The sequence below is a fragment of the Aedes aegypti genome, chromosome 3 (genome assembly GCF_002204515.2).
Source record: "Aedes aegypti strain LVP_AGWG chromosome 3, AaegL5.0 Primary Assembly, whole genome shotgun sequence".
NCBI lineage: Eukaryota > Metazoa > Arthropoda > Insecta > Diptera > Culicidae > Aedes > Aedes aegypti.
This window is the reverse complement of record NC_035109.1, coordinates 45,296,713-45,315,780: the sequence shown is the minus strand read 5'-3', so window position 1 is coordinate 45,315,780 and position 19,068 is coordinate 45,296,713. Positions and strand designations below refer to the sequence as shown.

Genomic DNA, 19,068 nt, shown 5'->3' with positions numbered 1-19,068 from the left:
CAGTCAAGGAATTTCTTTACTTTTCTTGAGCGAAACAGCATACTTATGGCCGGTACGCTGATCATAAGTACTGTGCAAAAGGATAGGATAAGAAACGGTCAAGGAATGATTCCGCTACCGAAATTACTTGAGCTGTACGCTGCTGAGAAGTAGAGCTGATTTCATAACGTCGGTAACGCCTGCTGTACAAATCAAATGGAGCTGTCACTTTTCCTTACGGAAAAATGTGCCGCTCAATTATTCCGCAAGTAAATGTGACACTTCGCTCATACTGGATCAGCTGTCAAAATTACTTTGGTAAAAAAGATTAATTTTACTTGAGCGCTTTACGTTTCAGGTGCATACTACGCATTAGCTATACTGGGAAATTTGCAGAAAAATGGCCAAGGGGGTCCAAAATATATAGGGGTCCAAATTATATTGGTTACCCTAACCTTTTGGGGCTCATTCACAAATTTCATAACGCTGAAAGGGGTGGGTGGGTGTCCTCATGATGTTACGGCTCAGACAAAATTTGTAAAATATTCATACAAAAAGCGTTACAAGGGGGTGGGTGGGTGTCGAAAATGACGATTTTTAGCGTTATGAAATTTGTGAATAAACCCTTGAGGACACATCCCCCTCCCTCTGCGTTATGAAATTTGTTAACAGGCACCACAGGCGCGAACAAGGTATCTTGGGCGCGAACCTTCAAGAAAATGGCAGGAAAGGATGTTGCTCAGTCGCTTGTTACGTAGCGTTACTTGTCCGTTTTTATTTTGCTCCGCTGATTCGTCACAGTCAAATCGCGACCGCATCAATCAAAACCGTTCGCAAACTGTCAACAGCAAACAGCGCAAAGCAACGATCGCGATCGATTTTGCTAGGTTATGATGTACTGATTCAGTTCCCGGAAAAAAAGTTGCGTCTTTTTGATGTGATTCCAAACAAACGAACGAATAAAATAGTGGAAAAACGATTACCAAACGTTGCCACAGAATGTCCGACGCCGAAATGAAAGCGATGGAGGATTCGAACGTAAGTGAGAAATTAATTTGGTTTGCGAAGTTGAGTTTTGTTGATGATTGCTCGTTTTGTTTCAAGGACGACTCCATGGACGCCGGGGAAGATACCGAAACTCGTCAGAAGAAAGATGCCGGATCGGGAGAGGGCAGTTCTTCCGACAGTGAGATGGATGATGATGATGACGACGATGCAGTGGAGGAAGCCCGTCAGATAAAACAGTACCTGGAGCTGCTAGGAAAGATTCAGGAGGATAAGTACAATTATGACTCATATGTGCAGCTGCTGGAAGTTGCTCAGTAAGTTGATGATGAATCCCGGAATGTTCTGACGAGTTTCCTACGAAAGGCTGAATTCTAGTTTTCAGCCTCATATTGGAATCCCATTCTGTGGAGTGTATTCAGAATTTTTATATACTTTCAGTCAAATGACCGATCTGGACAAGATCCGCCAGAGTGCGGAGATATTCGCCGAGGTGTATCCCCTTTCCCCGGACATCTGGTTGCGCTGGCTGAAAATTGAGGTGGCGATGGCATCCTCACCGGAGCAGATCAAAGAGGTAGATGCGCTGTTCCGCCGAGCATTGAGGGATTACTTCTCGGTGGAGGTTGCTGCGGAATACGCGAATCTGGCGGCCAAGGCTGACAAAGACCTGTCGGAAGCGATTTGGGATGTGCTGATTCCGACCTATGGGCTGCACGTGACCAAGGGAAGAACCATCTTTGAAGCGTACCGTGAGGACTTCTTGGAGAAAAATGAAGACTCACCGGAACGGTTGAATCGATTGGCACGAATCTACGAGCAGGAGCTGAAGATTCCGCTCAAGAACATGGAGGATTCTTACATCGAGTACAAGCTTCTTTGCGAGAAGTACAAGGACGTCCTAAAGGATCTGAATCCGGAAAAGTTCGAGCGGCGATACCGGCAGGCGAAGGATCTGTTGCAGAAGATGCTTCCGTTTGAAGACATGTTGGCTAAGCTGGAGCCTCACTGCCACCAGGAGCGAGCGGAACTGTATCGGGAATACATCCGTGAATGCCGATCCCAGCTGGGTGACGACGAAACGCAGGTTCTGTACGAACGATCGGTGACAGATTGCTGTCTGGACCCGACAGTTTGGTGTGACTATCTGAAGTATTTGGATAAGTATCCGCCGGATGAGGATGAGGATTCGGCTTCACCGGTCTTCAGTCAGACGACGGAAACGTTGGTCAACAGGGCGTTGAGGAACTGTCCCTGGAGTGCCGAGTTGTACGTGGAGAAGATGAGAATATTCGAGCGGGAAAGGCGTGACAAGGCGGACGTGCTTAAGATTATGGAGGAAGTGGCCACGGTGGAGTTTCAAGCTCCGGAACCAGCTGTGAAGGTGTGGCTGGAATACTTGACCTATTTGAGAAGGCATTGTCACTTTGAGGACGAGAAGGAGCGCGACATATTGAGGTCAAATTTCGAGCTGGCGTGGAATCAGTTGGGAAGGACTTGGGGCGAGATGGCTGACCCGGAGTGCAAGATTCTGCAATTCTGGGGAAGACTGGAATATGGTTCGCTGGGCGATCCGTTGAAGGGACGAGAGTTGTGGCAGAACGTGATGGACAGTTCGGACAACTGCACTCGAGTAGGACTGTGGATCGAATATGCTGAATTGGAATCTAAACGTGGTACAGATCCGGTGCGAAAGGTTTACCGGAAGGCCATTGGAGCTGTTGGGTTGAACGATCCGGAGACGCTGGCCGCAGCTTGGATGAGATTCGAAAGGTGTAACGGTTCTCTCGAACAATTGGCCAGCTGCCAGGAGCTCTGCATGGCCACAATCCAAGCTTACTACAAGACGCTCAGTCAGCAACGATACGCCAAAGGGCGTCGATCCGATCCGGCAAAAGGATCCGATGTGAACGATTCACCGAAAAAGAAACCCCTTAAACGAGCTCACGATGAACATCCACATTCAGACGAAACGGCATTTAAAAAACCAAGCATTCCAGTAGGACCATCAGTCTCGAAAAAGCCAGAACCGACCCTGGAAGACACCACCAAACGCATCCGATTGGACGAACCCAAACCTGTGGACACATCTAACGACAGTAAACGACTCTTCTTCAGCAATCTGAGCTTCGAAGCCACCGAGGACCAGATCCGAGCCACCTTCCCGGAGCTCAAGTTCAAATCCATCGAATTAGTTCACGGTTCCAGTGGCAAAAGCCGAGGCTTCGGCTACGCAGAATTCGAAAGCGAACAGGACGTCCAAAAAGCCTTAAGCTTCGATCGAAGACCCCTGGATGGCCGCCCCGTGTTCATCTCCTCCCTCGCCCGGGACAAATCCAGCCGACAGAACAAGTTCAAGTATTCGGAAAAGTTCGAACCGAACAAACTCTTCGTCAAAGGGCTTCCCTTCGAGGCGACCAACGACGACGTCCGGAAGCTGTTCGAGCCCTACGGTAAGCTGAAGGACGTCCGGGTGGTTTACTACCGCAGTGGAAAGAGCAAGGGATTGGCCTACGTGGAGTACGAATCGGAAGTGGCCGCCAAGAATGCCGTCCTGCACCTGGATCAACACAACATGAACGGATTCACCATAACGGTAGCCATTTCTGCTCCTCCTCCGAGAGGGAATCCCACGGCTACGACGGCGGTAAAGGAAGTGGAGCAACCTGGAAGTTTGGGCGCTGGAAAACGACATCTCGTGAAAGGGTAAGTAGGAACTTTCTTTCAATTTTTCTCATTTACTGGGCTGATGGTCTAAAAATATGTACTTTAGAGATCACATCCATGATTAAAGGAGCTAAGCAGAAACCAAGGATTTTTTGAGGATTCCTCAGAGAATCCAATCATGATGCTTTTAAAAAAATTTAGAAGATTTGTTTCGCGACATTATTTAATCAATGACTGTAAATATTTTTCATACTCTTCGCCAGGAATTTTATCACAAAACAATTCAGGCCTTTACTCAAAGATTCCATCATGATTCTGAAGAATTCATCCAGTGATTCCTCCACGGATTCTCCAATGATTTTTTACATGATTTCCATTCAGTATATGAAGTTCAATGTGGATTTTTATCTAAGGATACCGTCAGAAACTACTCTAGAGTCTTCTTTTAGGAATTCCTTGACTCTTCCAGCAGTATTGGTTCTCTTGCAGTAACCCAGTATTTTTTCATATATGGGTTAATTCTACGAGTGGCGTGAGGTGACAATTGTCGGTGTCGTATAGCGAGGTGACAATTCTCGACTCGAGTGAAGTGACTCGCCGTGCAAATCAAATGGAGAGTCACCTCACTCGAGTCGAGAATTGTCACCTCGCTATACGACACCGACAATTGTCACCTCACCCCAGTCGTAGAATAAGCCCAATAATTTCTAATGATTTTACTTTTTTTTAATTTTTTTCAAGTATTCTACCAGGAATTCCTCTTAGGATACATATATTTTTCCATTTATATGGGGACTTTTCTGGAATTCTTAAATGGATTCGGCTGGAAGTTTCCAGTGAATCAACCAAAGATTTTCTCAGTAACTTCTTCAGGCATTTAATCCATCATTTCTGGGATGCCCCTCTAGAGATTGTTCCAAACATTTTTCAAACTTTTTTTTTGACATGTATATGAGTTTCTAGAAAATTTCAATCAGGATTCTTAAAAATGTTTCCAGTAATTACTCAAAATATTCTTCCAGAACTTCTCATAAGATTTTTCAGAAATTTTCTTGAATCCATGAATGTTATTCTTCCAGAGAGTGGTATGTGGACGAATAAATGTAAAAATTTCTGAAGCTCTTTTTTCAGAGAACTGTGAAGAAATTCCAGGAAAAATAACTATGGAGAAGTCGCGAAGGATTGGATGTTTACCAGTTTAGGATCTTCACCAGGTCTCTCTGTATGGATTGTTCTACGATGTTCTACAGATATTCAAACTTAATTACTTATGGAATTTATGCAGGAAATGCCATGGAATTCGCCGAAGCTTTTCTTATATTTCGAAACATTTTTACCGATTTTCAGGAAATGATACTATCAAGTGTATTGATAAGGATATCTCCACAATCCATTTTAAAGATTGCTTGAGGAACTCCTCCAAAGGTTCTTCCAGAAAGTTCTCATGACAATCATTCTTATTTTTTTTCCTTAGATTTTTGTTCAGGATTTATTCAAGAACTCAACCAGGAATTCCTTTTACCTTCAGCAACTATTCCATTTATTATTTTTCAAGCATTCTACGAAAAATCTTTAATAAATTTCAACAGGAATTGATTCGTATATATTCCTAACAATTCCTTCACGTTTTTCCAAGTGTTCAATTCAAGCATATTTCTAGTAATTATTTCAGAGATTCCGAAATTACTGTTTCGGGTTTATTCTACGACTGGCGTGAGGTGACAATTGTCGGTCTCGTATAGCGAGGTGACAATTCTCGACTCGAGTGAAGTGACTCTCCATTTGATTTACACGGCGATCATCGATCCTGAAAACCTGCGGCGAAATGGGATGTTGCAAATTCCCTATGTTATATATTATCTTCTACTTGATGTTGATGGTATCATCTTATACCACTGTAAGACGCCTTGGAATACATTGTACAAGTACGAAGAAATTGATAAGATTAAAAAAATGCAAAGGATATAAAATTTAGGGCCATTAAGGAATTCATAGTTGAGTTCATCATCATTGAACTGATTAATCGTTGACGTAGACAAGAATCCTATGATAACATCGAATCACTTCGCTTTTTCCAGTGCTTGTTCCTCTGCAGGATAACCAAGCTTCATGGGATTATAATTCACGGATTTCACGCCAACTCGACACGCGATTGGCAGCACCCCTTCAGAATTCAATGAAACTTCCTGGATGTCAAAAGTATGTGAAACTAAGATACTTTGCATATTTTGTATTTTCAAAATCGATCTAGACTAACATTTGAAAAGGGTCAAAGTTTGTTTTTACTTTTTTTTTATAAACCCGTATAACTCGAAAACGGTAAGACCTACAAAAAAATGTTGTATGGGGGACTGTCGTGAAATTTCCTGAAGTTTTAGAAAAAAATATTGAAAAAATAAAAACACATTTTCTACACCGAAAAAACAATGATTCAAAACTTTAAAGTCGATTTAAAAAAAACGGCCATTTCAGATTTTGATCATCCTTAAGCAAAAAGTTTCGTAATTAAATTTACTAAAAGTCGTCCATACATTGCAAATTGGGCATATTTTAGGGAAAAAAGTTTTTCTAACAACAAATTTTTTAAGTCCAAATTTTTTTTTTTGATTTTTTTTTTATTTCGCTTTAAATAGTCTAGTATGCTCATATTTTGAAGTGATAAATGAGTTTTAATCACAAAATAGATTATATTTGTTTTATTGGGAGTAGTTAAAAGAAATAAAATGGAATTATACAGTTTTTTTTTAATTAAATACAATTGATCTCGCACCAAACTGCTTATGAGAAAATGAACTCCGTCTAACAATCCGATGGGTTTTTAATGGTTGGAAAGATATCACAATAATATTTTATTTCTTATTTGGTCAAAGCCAATCTTAACAGGTGTCTGGAAAGGGTCAATATTAAGCTTATAAAAAAAAAGTCGTGTTTTTTTTTTATCATGCATCATTATTTTTATTATTGCTATATATCCTAAAACGTAGTATCTGCACATGAATATTTACATTATTTTTGGGCTTTACTGAATAAATTGAATATTTTTGGTTCATCCTCTGAATTGGTATACCGTTTGGCTGCAATTTGTGTATCACTAATAGGCATAAAACAATGATATTTTGATACCAGGGACAGTTTTAACCTTATCAAACAATTCCATCAATTCCTCTGACATTTTAACATACTGTTCATTAGATATATAACAGAAATTTAATTTGGTGATACATGTATCAGTTTGTTTCACTGCCCAGTCGAATAGTTCTCGTGGAGTTGCGATTGTGTTTCCATAGTCTTTTGCAAGACTTGCTCTTTTTGCCATTCGCTTGAGAGTGCCACCAATAGCGTCACAGGGGCCTTTGCCGTGGGATGTGGCAAAAAAGTGCCATTCTGCTTCCAATCCATATATTTTCTTGAAATTACATAAGCTGGCAAATTTATTTTTATTTTTATAATGAGCTGCAGCTCCATCTGACATAAAAATAACTTTTGAGAAATTTATTTTTTGTTTAACAAAATTTATCAATTGTGAAATAAATAGCTGAACTGCTACTGTATCATGGGTCAACACTTCAGATATTATAATAAAACTAACGTTTTCCAATTTTTTATCTTTTTTATGGTAAATCTCGAATGGGTGTATCGTTGCTTGGGAATTATTCCAGTGATATCCTTGAGCAGCGTTTTGTATGATAAAACTATAATTTTCAGAAAAGTCGCTAATTACCAGTATTTCACCTTGTTTTAAGGAGTTTTTTTTTGTTTCGTAGAAAAGAAGACTGTTCTTTGCAAATAAAATCATGAGTTATTAGCCTATCAACTTTCTCCACGAAATACGTAACAAATTCTTCAACAGGCTTTATTATAGTTTCTAAATTACAGCGATCGGTGGTGAGCCATTGCTGAAAAACTACATCTTCTTTGTCGCTTTCCTCTAAAAGCGAGATTAGTTCTCCTGTAATATTTTCTTTGGAATTACGCTTTTCACATTCTCGAAAAAAACAATCTGTCGTTCTTGCTAAAACATCGCATAACAGTTTTTCACAAATTTCTGCCTGAGAGACAATTCCTAAACTGTTAAGCATTAATTTAACATTTTCGTGGTATGTGCACACACATACATTGTGAATTCCTGTGCTATCGAGAAGCCTACAATGTTTAGGCCTCAACATAGTAAACAAAGTAAAACCAATTTCTACATTTTGGCATCTTTCTTCAAAAATCATGTACGCCTCTTTAAGAGACATCATCAATAGACGCTTTTGAACTTGTTCTTTACTACCATTTCGGTACTCAGAAACGAAGTCATTAGCTCCTGGCATAGGCCTACTAATATCATCACTATCAAAGAAATCAATAACAACCTGCTTATCTGTTTCACTAATTCCATGCCCACTTCGAGCCCTTGTGGTACATAGAATGCCCTGTTCATTCACAAGTTGTTTCACTTGTCTTACCATGTAAATTGGTGCCTTGAACTCCTCGACAATTTTGTTGATCGACCACGATTTAGGAAGAACCGATAATATTTTCAACTGGTCATTTCTGTCAATACCAGGTGAGTTGAATTTTTCTTTCAACTGATTGATGATTTCCTCGAATGCCTTCACCTTGTCGACGTCCATTGCATCCATGCCTAGTATGTCATGACGTACAGCTTTGGTGATCTCCACTGACTTTTTAATTCGATAGTCCAAGCTCCTCGTGTTTCTCGACGAGATTGGGGATAAATTCAAAGTTTCAATAATACTGTTGAATTTTTCCACGTTGTAGGGGCCTAGTAATTCATCCGCTGATGGGACGGATGGCAAAGATGAGCAGGACGGGACTGCTTCTGAAATATACAATAATGTCGAATTAATATATTGATATGGGTTCTATGTAAACAATCATTGTCGTTTAATGTGCTGCAAAGAAAATTTATCTTACCTAGCATTTCATTGGAGGCCTGACCGCTTGTTGGTGGTTGTGGATTTTGATTCACTTCGCCTCCACCCGAACGTCGTTTTTTCTTAGGCGGACTTCTGTGGAGCCTGATCACTAAGCGACATGGCTCACAAATATGCATAGTTTCATCAAGCTGATGACTATATCCCATAGCACGTATGTGTTCGATCATTGTTGATGACAAGTTTCGCAACTGGCTACGCCTGCACTTAGGATTGTATATACCGGCGCAACATCTCGAAATTTTAATGCGCAATAAATCTTGTTGATCCATCTTTAACTTCTTTTCACAAATGACTTAGATAAAATTAAAAGAGTTTTATTGACATCAAGCTTAAATAGTTATATGCATAGGTAGAACGACAATTATAAGTTAAATACCTATCTTTCTATACACTCACGCGGTGATTGTTGAATAACTCAGGTCGTTAACGGATATTTTAGGTAGATAACAATACAAACATTATTTCTTATTCATCTGGCTTGTAACGCAGGTACGTTTAGTAGTATTTTCTAGAAGAAAATTTAATGGGGTATGGATCAGGTTGTTCCTTATCAATGTTTGCAATCTTTCGAACCATAAAAATCCGTCGGATTGTTAGACGGAGTTGATTTTCTCATAGGCAGAGGCGAAATCCATAGATTGCCTTCATTTAAAAAACATAATCACTGCATAATTCCGTTTTTTAACTATTCTCAATAAAAAATACAATTTATTTCTGATTCAAACTCATTTATCACTTGAAAACACGATCATATTTGACGGTTTAGAACAAAATCTTTGAAAAAAAAAATTCAGTTTTGGACTTGAAAAATTCGTTGTTAGAAAAACTTTTTTCCCTTAGATATGCCCAATTTGCAATGTATGGACGACTTTTAGTAAATTTAATTACGAAACTTTTTGCTTAAGGATGATCAAAATCTGAAATGGCCATTTTTTTAAATCGACTCTTAAGTTTTGAATCATATTTTTTTTCAGTGTAGAAAGTGTGTTTTTATTTTTTCAACATTTTTTTCTAAAACGTCAGGAAATTTCGCGACAGCCCCCCATACAATACTTTTTTGTAGGTCTTACCGTTTTCGAGTTATACGGGTTTATAAAAAAAAAGTAAAAAAAAACTTTGGGACTTAAAAAAATCGATGTTAGAAAAACTTTTTTCCCTAAAATATGCCCAATTTGCAATGTATGGACGACTTTTAGTAAATTTAATTACGAAACTTTTTGCTTAAGGATGATCAAAATCTGAAATGGCCGGTTTTTTTAAATCGACTTTAAAGTTTTGAATATTTTTTTTTCAGTGTAGAAAATGTGTTTGTATTTTTTCAATATTTTTCTCTAAAACGTCAATCCCCCATACAACACTTTTTTTTGTAGGTCTTACCGTTTTCGAGTTGTACGGGTTTATAAAAAAAAAAAGGTGCTTCGTGAAGCCCAAGCAGGACAGTTCAGTTTTGCGTCGTCCGATAAATTTGGCTCACGGTTTCGCGCATGTTTTCGTCGCCGGAGATTTTTTTTTCCTGTTTTCAAGCGTCTTGCCGGGTAGTGCTTCGTGAAGCCCAAGCAGGACTGTTCGGTTTTGCGTCGTCCGATAGATTTGGCTCACGGTTTCGCGCGTGTTTTCGGCTCCTAAGATTTTTTTTCTGTTTTGGAGCGTCTTGCTGGGTAGGTATTTGGAAGGCACAAGCAAGACGGTTTGTTTTCGGGACGCCAAGAAGTTTTGCTGTCAGTATCAGTTTTGTGTTCAGTCGAAGATGGATTACCAACTGGTGAGTTCGTTTCATTCTTGTGATAACACATATTTTCTTGAAAGCGTAACTTTTAAGTAATTTTAAAACAAACTTTGTATGGTTCGTCACTATAAGTGTCGGCATTATGTTTTTTTCTTATACAATTTCAATATACATATATTTGTCTCTTTTATACGTTATTAAAAATTATCTTTTGAATTGTTCGACATTGTGAATGTTGACGTATTTTTTAAAACTTGTACCATATCGAGACAAAATGCAACGTAATACTCATATGTAATTTTCAAACAAACTATGTATAGTTCGTCACTACAAGTGTCGGCATTATTCCTGTTTCATATAATTTAAAATATATACATGTAATTTTCAGTTTCAGTTTTCGTCATTAATAAAAACATCTTTTGAATAGAGTAGTGTTTGATCCTTCGACCTTGACACTTGCTCCTGCTGGGGCGGGTGATGAGGGCAGGATCAAATATGTCGCGCGTCGGTAGTGAAGCGGTGAAAAAGTGATCGGTTCGTAAGTAGTGTTTGATCCTTCGACCTTGACGCTTGCTCCTGCGGGGGCGGGCGATGGGGGCAGGATCAAACTTGTCGCGCGTCGTTCGCTCAGAGAAATAAAAAAGCGCTCAGAGAAATAAAAAAGCGCCACGGATCGCTAGTAGTGTTTGATCTATTGATCGCGTCGCTTGCTCTTGCGTGGGCGAGTGACGAACACTTGTTCGGCGTTTAATGCGATTATCGAATTATTTCGCGAATCCGGTTAGGCGTGATTATATCATGGCTCGCATCACCAAACATTGGTGACTCCCAGATCTTTACCTTATCCCACTAACCCAATATCCTCTCCATGACAACCGTGGAGATGCAGAGGTGATCTCGGTCTCTAGTAACAACGGTAGTCACACTAACATTCCTTCCCTTCCCCGATGACCGTAAGGACGTGGCCGGCGCCGTTATTGACTTTTAAATTTGAGCTCTCGATTTGTGCACATTGAAGAATGGTAAGCTAATCCCAAGCCCCATTCATTAATTCCCTGTGCAACTTCGATTGTTCTGGTCAATCACGGAGTAGCAACTACGAATTGTACGGTCTTCTATGCTTATGCTTTATGCTTATGCTTATACGGGTTTATAAATAAAAGTAAAAAAAAAAAACTTTGACCCTTTCAAATGTTAGTCTAGATCGATTTTGAAAAACAAAATATGTAAAGTATCTTAGTTTCACATAGTCTTCACACCCAGAAAGTTTCATTGAATTCTGAAGGGGTGCTGCCAATCCCTTTGTCGAGTTGGCGTGAAATCCGTCTTATGTGAGACTGAGTTTTTTAGAAAATATTCCAGTATTCCCATAAATTGATCCAGTGTATGTTCCACAGACTCAAGAGATTCTTTCATTGCTTCCTCAAAACTAATAATAAATAATAATCGTTGTCGTATCCTAGACTCGACTTAAAAAAATCCATCGTATACACACATTATTAACTTAAATTAGGTATAAAGTCATAATTTTCTTCTCTCTTAAATAGGTTTGGATTATGATTTTTCATGATTATCACTTCACATTATATGGTTTGAAAGTAGCACAAAGATGTGTGGAAATATTGAACTCACATTTGAACGAGTTTAAAAATTACAGAGTTTTAAAAACTTCAAACCCATGTTTCTCAAAATATGAAAAATGTCATATGGTCCACTCTGACTTACCGCCGACCAATCAAAGGAATGAAGAAAAAATTATATGAGAGACCATTTTGTTAAAATATAGTTTTCCCTTAGATACTTTTTAGAGGCTTGCAAAATAATGTGAGAGGGAAAATTTTTCATAGTGACTTAATATCATAGCCCTAATGAAACTTAAATTTCCTTTCCAATTTCAGTGATGCCAAGATGAAACTATCGTCGATGATTCCGACAGCTTTGCTCAGGAAAACTGCCGCCGCTGGGCCATCCGGAATCAGTGCTGCTCCAATCGCTACCACAGACAAACCGAAATCCAACGAAGACTTCCGGAAGTTGCTGCTCAAAAAGTAACCCGAACAATAGTTGTTAATTGTTCCTATTTTCGTGTTTGTGTGTTTGTTCCCTCACAAATGGATGTTTCTTTTCCGCTCTACCGGAAGCATTACCCCCTGGTTACAATCCTTACACAACTGTTACCAACATAAAAGTGTATATTTTTGTGACACTGTTCTAATCCTAACAATAAAGAGCCAATAACTATGCTTACCATTACTTGAGTTTGATGCTCCTCTTGATGAAAGCCTTGATTCCGGTCGCTTCCCCAGCGTATCGTGTCGTTTCCGTTCGGACCGGTCGAACCGTTCCCTTGCGGCGCACATGGGCCTTCTGGAACTTCCTGCGGTTCTTGACCCGAATGTTTCGCTGATCCTTCTTCTTGCGCGCCGTGAGACCCTTGTTCTTGGCCATCTGGTAGGTGATTTTGCGCTTACGATCGCCTTCTTCTGCTTCCTGATCTTCTTGATCTTGTGCCATCTCTTCCGCATGTTCCTGTTCCTCTTCAGAACTCTCGCTTTCATCCACACGCACCTTCTTGACCGATGGCTCATCCAGCTCAGACTCCGATTCCTCCAACTCATCCTCATCTCCCGACAGATCATAATCCCTATCTCCACCGTCTTCCATATCCTCCAACATCGACAGCTTCTTCTTTCTAGGTTTCTCTGCCACTTCCACCGCAGTCGATTGCTCTTGGAACACCAACTCATCACCGGCAGCTATATGCCCCAGAAGTTCCTCCACCTGCGACTTGATCGAGTTCTCATACTTCTGTTCCAACTCCAGCAGCAACTGCTTCATCTGTACCATTCGCTTCACCACCGGATGGTTCTTTACCTTGATCTTCTTCGACTTCAGCAGCAAATAAAAGCTGATATTGTTGCAATAGCTCAGTCCCAGTTTATATCTCGTGATCAGCAGTTCCATAAACGGGTGATCCTTCACGCCCTTTTCTGTCAAATACTTCAACACCGGTTCCAACACTTCATGACACTCCTCCAGATTCCTCTCGAAATCCTCCACCAACCCGTCGAATTCCGGAGCTTCCTTCCGGAACAATTCCCTCTTCTGGCGCTCACTCAAATCAGACAAATCCGCCTTCAGCTTAATCTCCGTCTTTTCCTTCTTCTTCTTGCCTTTCTTCTCCTCCACCACTTCTTGCTCCGGCACAAACACATCCAGCGAAAAGTCCGCCTCATTCAGCTCCTTAGCCAACCGTTGCTGGATCTCCTTTGCTTCGATCTCCTCCAATCGCGCTCTTTCCTCTTCCTGCGCGGTCAAACTGTCGTAATCCTGATCCACGTAATCCGCGCCGTAGAAAGCCCTGGCCTTGGAGCCCCACGCTTTCCGATCCGGTAGGTCGTCATCGTCCTCCTTGTCCTCGATGTCACTGTCGTGCTCGAACTTCCGAATATCCGGATAGTCATCCTCATCCTCATCTTCATAATCTTCGTCCTCATCGAATCCCAGAACTTCCTCGTCTTCCTCTTCATCTCTCTTACCCTTGCCGGTGCGAATGTTCCGCAGAAGTTTTTTCTCCTGTTCGTCGTACTCGTTCTCCGACTCGGACATGTCGTACCGATCGCCCACGTCGTAGATACCGATTTTGTCGGGCATTTTTCCTCCAAGGAACCGGTCACGGACACTGAATAACTTCAAAAAATTAAATGCGCTGTGCCGATAAACGAACCGCCGCGTACAAAACGAGTGTTTGACAGTCTTTTTTGCACGTGCTTTTTGTTGTTTTCTTTTCGGGGCAGTGCGTTACAACCGTTACATCTCTCGTGTGGACATTTCGAGTTGATAGGGTGACTGCGTGTTTCTCTCGATCCTTTCGAGCAATTAAGGACAAAGTTTTCCCAGGCCACTCACGGGAAAAAAATCTGTCGTATCCTGTTCGCTCAATATAAAACGACCCAAGCCAAACATCAAATCGAACGAACCCTATCAGAAAGCGAACCTGATTGCGGCAGCAATTAGCGCTCGTAAAATTCTGGATTTTACCTGACTACGCCAATTCTTAAAACTACCATGGATTTTCAAAACATATTATTATGTATCCGGTAGCAATCAAGACCAACACTTATTTAAAATTATTGTTTTCTCGGGCCCCGAGCGTCGCAGCTAATATGTGAATAGTGCGCTGTGTTCATGAAAAACGTAAGAATACAGCGCCACACTAAAAAATTGATTTTAAAATGCGGCGTGTTGAGGCGCGATCCGGTTTGGTAACGGTGTGTCAATACCATGTTCATAATATATCCCACCATATTACTGGTACATTGACCATTTCCATCAATCTGATTTAGACTACACTGAGTTGAAATCTCCATTATTTTTTATTGTCTGTCTCAAGATAAATCCAATTATCTGCCCATGTCTCCAAATATAAGGGTTTATTCACAAATTTCATAACGCCAAAAATTGCCATTTTTGACACCCACCCACCCCCTCGTAACGCTTTTTGTATGAATATTTAACAAATTTTGTATGATCCGTAACAGTATGAGGACACCCACCCACCCCTTTCAGCGTTATGAAATTTGTGAATGGGCCCTAAGCGCAGCGGTCACTGATCATACAGAACCTCCAACTTCTCAACACAGTACATGCACTAGACAGCAAGCACACTCATCGTGTTCAGTTGCTCCTGATATTTCTCACTAATACATAGATACACTTCTGTCATTCTGCGCAAACCACGTGCTTTCAATTTGGGCGGGAAAGTTTTGCATTCATTACACCCTGCGGGTGTCAGTTCGCTGTAACGGCTGCGGGCGTACGACCGCCGCCGGACTCTAAAAAAACATAAGATGATCAATATGTGCGAATAGCATATAAAATGGTTTCAAGGGCCTTAAATTGTATTTTATGTGCAGCATTTAAATGCTATTAAATTACAATAAAATTTAATGTTTCGTCATATAGTTTTACATGCTCCGCTCATTAATACAAATCAATTGCATTTAGAATTCAATTGCGTATTCATATCTTTCAACATGTGGGTCATGCGTAACTGCTAACAAAAAAAACATGTTTGCAGCTGCTCGGTAGTGTACGATGATGGACTGTTTTTCTGAACGCAAGGTAAATACTGTCGAAATGTTCTATGTACTAATTTAATCGTAAATATCCATTCATAATCAGGACGTGACCAAATGCAATACTAGAAGTGGTACCCAATCTGAACCCAAGTGGGACGGACCTGGTATGACTGGCATAGAAACAAGTACCTTGGGGCAGCGGAAACTGCAAACCTGGAGACAACGGTAGACAATCCGAAGACTCCGACCATTACCCGAATCGCTGTACCATCAGCAGCAGGAACGTGGATCAATCTTGACATAACTAAACATGTACCTAATGACTAAAATTCAGTTTTAAAGATGAATCTACTCTTTTGCTTTTTGTTTTTTTTTTTTTTAAATCATCGAAGAAAAGCAAACAAATCAAAAATAATAATAAAAGTAAGCCATTTGTTTATTACTTGTTACCGCACATAAATTATATAAGTAGATTTATTTGGATGCTTTTGAATCCACCTTTATTTTGGGTGTGCGTCACATGTAAAAATTAAGGGTTCCAGTTTCATTGGTTTTATCTGCATCGGTATTAAAATTTATGTGCAAAGCTTGATTGCAAAAATCTATGGGTGCCGCACATATAAACTAGAAGCGAATTATTCTCAGTGTACAGACATGGTAAAACCAAGCGCATTGAAGATCTGCTGAAAATTGCCGGTGCGCTTAGGGTTTATTCACAAATTTCGTAACGCCAAAAATGGCTATTTTCAACACCCACTCACCCCCTCATAACGCATTTTGTAAGAATATTTTCCGAATGTTGTATGACCTGTAACACATTGAAACTGGGTACTGCGGTCTGACTCAATATGCTTGTCAATTGGGAGCCTGATTGTCGGAGCCAAACATTCGAGATAGTGGTTATGTTACTTGTGAGAGAGTAATGTGATCTCGTGAGAAAGTATTGTAATTTCAGAGATTAAAATATATTTATTTTTGTTGTTTTTTTTGTATATTGCAACAAATTGTTTGATAGTCTTAATAATATTTAAGGAATATGCTTATTTCAAAAAAGTGTACCTCCATGCTTTTGGCCATCCAAATAATCTTCAAAATTAATACGTTCGAGATGCTGAGGCTATCGGTGTTTCCGAAATTGATTAAGGGCTTGTTCATATATTTCATAACGCTAAAATTGGCCATTTTGGACACCCACCCACCTCCTTGTAACGCTTTTTGTATTGATATTTTTTCTATTTTTGTACGAACCGTAACATCGCAAGGACACCCACCCACCCCCACCAGCGTTATGAAATTTGTGAATGGACCCTAATCAGATCAGAATCGTCGTTTTCGATGTTATTCGGTTTGATGCTAGGAATCGAGTTTATATTATGCATCCGGTAGAAATCCAGACCAACACTTATTTTAAATTATTGTTTTCTCGGGCCACGAGCATCGCAGCTAATATGTGAATAGTGCGCTGTATTCATAAAAATCGTAAGAATGCAGCGCCACACTAAAAAACTGATTTCAAAATGGTGCAAGTTGAGGCGCGTCGCGAGTCTCGCTGGCGCGATCCGGTTTGGTGGCGGTGCGACAATACATCTTATTAGCCCACCTTCTTGATTTAGGGGGTATGCTACGATTGGAATAATAAAACCATCGATAGAAGCTGACATGATCCTGTCAATTGCTCCTCCGGCAGTTTTTGGACGAACCTAGGGGTGCGACTTTAATCAATCCGGTTTAAATTTCATATACTTTTAACTCAATTTTGTTTGAGTTTTCAAGCTACCTACAAATTATTTTCATTATATTGGATATTGAACTCATTTTTCGGATTTAATTAATTTTCATAGTTTTCGCAAGTTATCGCAGATTTTGCAAGCTCAGTTGCGTGGTTTTCTGAGCAAAATGCTAATAATCGATTAAATGTGAAATTATCCCAAAACATCTCATAAAATGAGCAATACGGAGCGAAAACTCCTCGAGCCATCGACTTTTGTGCTCCGAATCGCAGGAATGAGAATCAGCGTTGAGGTTGACGATGCCAAAAACTATGCTTATGATCTCCTGACATCATCCTGAGTAGCAATATACTTTTGCTGCAGGCACTATATTGTAGAAATAAGCATTGGTACAGTCGGTGGGGCCAAAACAGCTGCAGCAGTTCAAACCACAACCTTTGGTAGCATACGGGCAACAAACGGAAGCAGTATGGGAAGAGGGAATTTGCGATTCCAATGGGGTTGAGTTCTTAAACAAAACAAAAGATGTTCAAAGGCAATAATTCTTGCCATGGCAGTCATGTAGAAAGCATCAAAAAAGACGATCTTGAATTCAACAAGCAGAGGAAATAGAAATGTAAGGTTAACAATCTTCCTCCCCACTCAATTTGGACCATTTCAGTGAAATTTCATAGACGATATAATACAATAACATTCGAACACTACTGGAGTACATCTGAATATCATTTATTGCAATTTATGATCGAAATCAATCTCAAAAACATTTTGAGTGTGTCGGGAAATCCCTCAAGTCAATCATTACCTTCTGGTGAAATTTTGCTTTTCGAGATTCGGAGTAGGTTTAAGTCTGTTAGCTCTCTCAGTACTATTGATTATTCTAATGCGTTCCATACCATATCTTATGAGCACTTCCGTCCGAAAATTACCTTCCAACGATAGGTTACTGCTGTGATTCATGATATACAAAGATGTTCCGTACATGAATTCTAAAAACTAGAACCAAGTAGAAGACAGAGTTAATTAAAAATGTTCTGTAGCATAACATAATTGCCCTTACCTTTGCAATGGTTTTATCCCGGAGGAATCAATGATCTCAGCATTCACTACACAATATGTATGCTTCTCATTTTTTATCAATTTGTTAAAAAAAGTACATTTTTCGTAGCTGCTGGTAACATTCACCAGCTTCGTCGCGAGATCGAAGATAAAAAAAACATCAAAATCGATACTTTGACATTTGCGTTTTAGGGATGTGCGTCGCTTTTGAGCGATTCGATGAGTTATTAGAGATTTTATAGGATTTTTTCAGATATGACTGATTTTGTGTGATTTTATTATTTTAACCAAATTATAGATTTATTTGAATATTTTGTGCATTTTGGCGCGGTTATGGCCTGAAATGGAGATAACGTGGAAGTGTCGTTCCCCTAGAATATTTCCGAATTGCGGTCTTAAAGCAATCTGATGTTTGTGAAATTATACTAGTGGAGGACGGAAGGTCTGAAATCTACAAAAAAAATGCTCACGTAAGTATTGTCCGGGCCTATAATGCATTGCATCGCGGATTCAAAGGGACCGTCGGGCTTTTAGATGCTTTTCTAATTTCAGTCCTAAAAGTGTTTCATGAAAAAACGAACAGTACAGTGTATTATACCAATAGGTCAAAAACGCTAATTAGAATAGGGTCCTAAAGCCGTGTCCCAATTGTGGTGCCAAACGCTTAAGTTTAGGTCAAAAACATATGTTTACTCAATTTTCTAATGTTTTCCGATGGTTTAAGTCCAAAAAACATTTTTTTTAAGTTTTTTTTAATTTTGTCACACCCCTTGGTTTAAACTCAAATTTTGGGTGTATTTTGTTTTCCGTGTCCCTTCCGAAATGTCAGAAAGGAACAACCCCGGTGTTAAAAAGTTGAACCCCTGTGGCATTTTTGT

The 19,068-nt window shown here is 39.8% G+C and overlaps 2 protein-coding genes across 2 annotated transcripts; one reads left to right on the top strand and one right to left on the bottom strand.

Annotated features, from left to right (window-relative positions):
• Positions 1-796: 796 nt before the first annotated feature.
• Positions 797-12,576, top strand: LOC5575627 (squamous cell carcinoma antigen recognized by T-cells 3). The gene is made up of 4 exons (XM_001655725.2): positions 797-1,017; positions 1,084-1,301; positions 1,426-3,690; positions 12,222-12,576. The coding sequence occupies exons 1-4, from the start codon at positions 979-981 to the stop codon at positions 12,373-12,375; spliced, it is 2,676 nt and encodes an 891-aa protein (XP_001655775.1). The 5' UTR covers positions 797-978; the 3' UTR covers positions 12,376-12,576.
• On the bottom strand, positions 12,478-14,098 carry LOC5575628 (something about silencing protein 10). The gene has a single exon (XM_021850486.1). The coding sequence runs from the start codon at positions 13,975-13,977 to the stop codon at positions 12,574-12,576; it is 1,404 nt and encodes a 467-aa protein (XP_021706178.1). The 5' UTR covers positions 13,978-14,098; the 3' UTR covers positions 12,478-12,573.
• Positions 14,099-19,068: the final 4,970 nt, after the last annotated feature.

What these genes read in the sequence shown, in the direction of transcription:
- LOC5575627 (XM_001655725.2), top strand. Translation starts at nt 979, where the DNA reads ATGTCCGACGCCGAAATGAAAGCGATGGAGGATTCGAAC. An exon ending in AAGCGATGGAGGATTCGAAC is followed by an intron (nt 1,018 to 1,083) that starts GTAAGTGAGAAA and finishes TTTTGTTTCAAG; the next exon opens with GACGACTCCATGGACGCCGG. An exon ending in AAACGACATCTCGTGAAAGG is followed by an intron (nt 3,691 to 12,221) that starts GTAAGTAGGAAC and finishes TTCCAATTTCAG; the next exon opens with TGATGCCAAGATGAAACTAT.
- LOC5575628 (XM_021850486.1), bottom strand. Translation starts at nt 13,977, where the DNA reads ATGCCCGACAAAATCGGTATCTACGACGTGGGCGATCGGTACGACATG.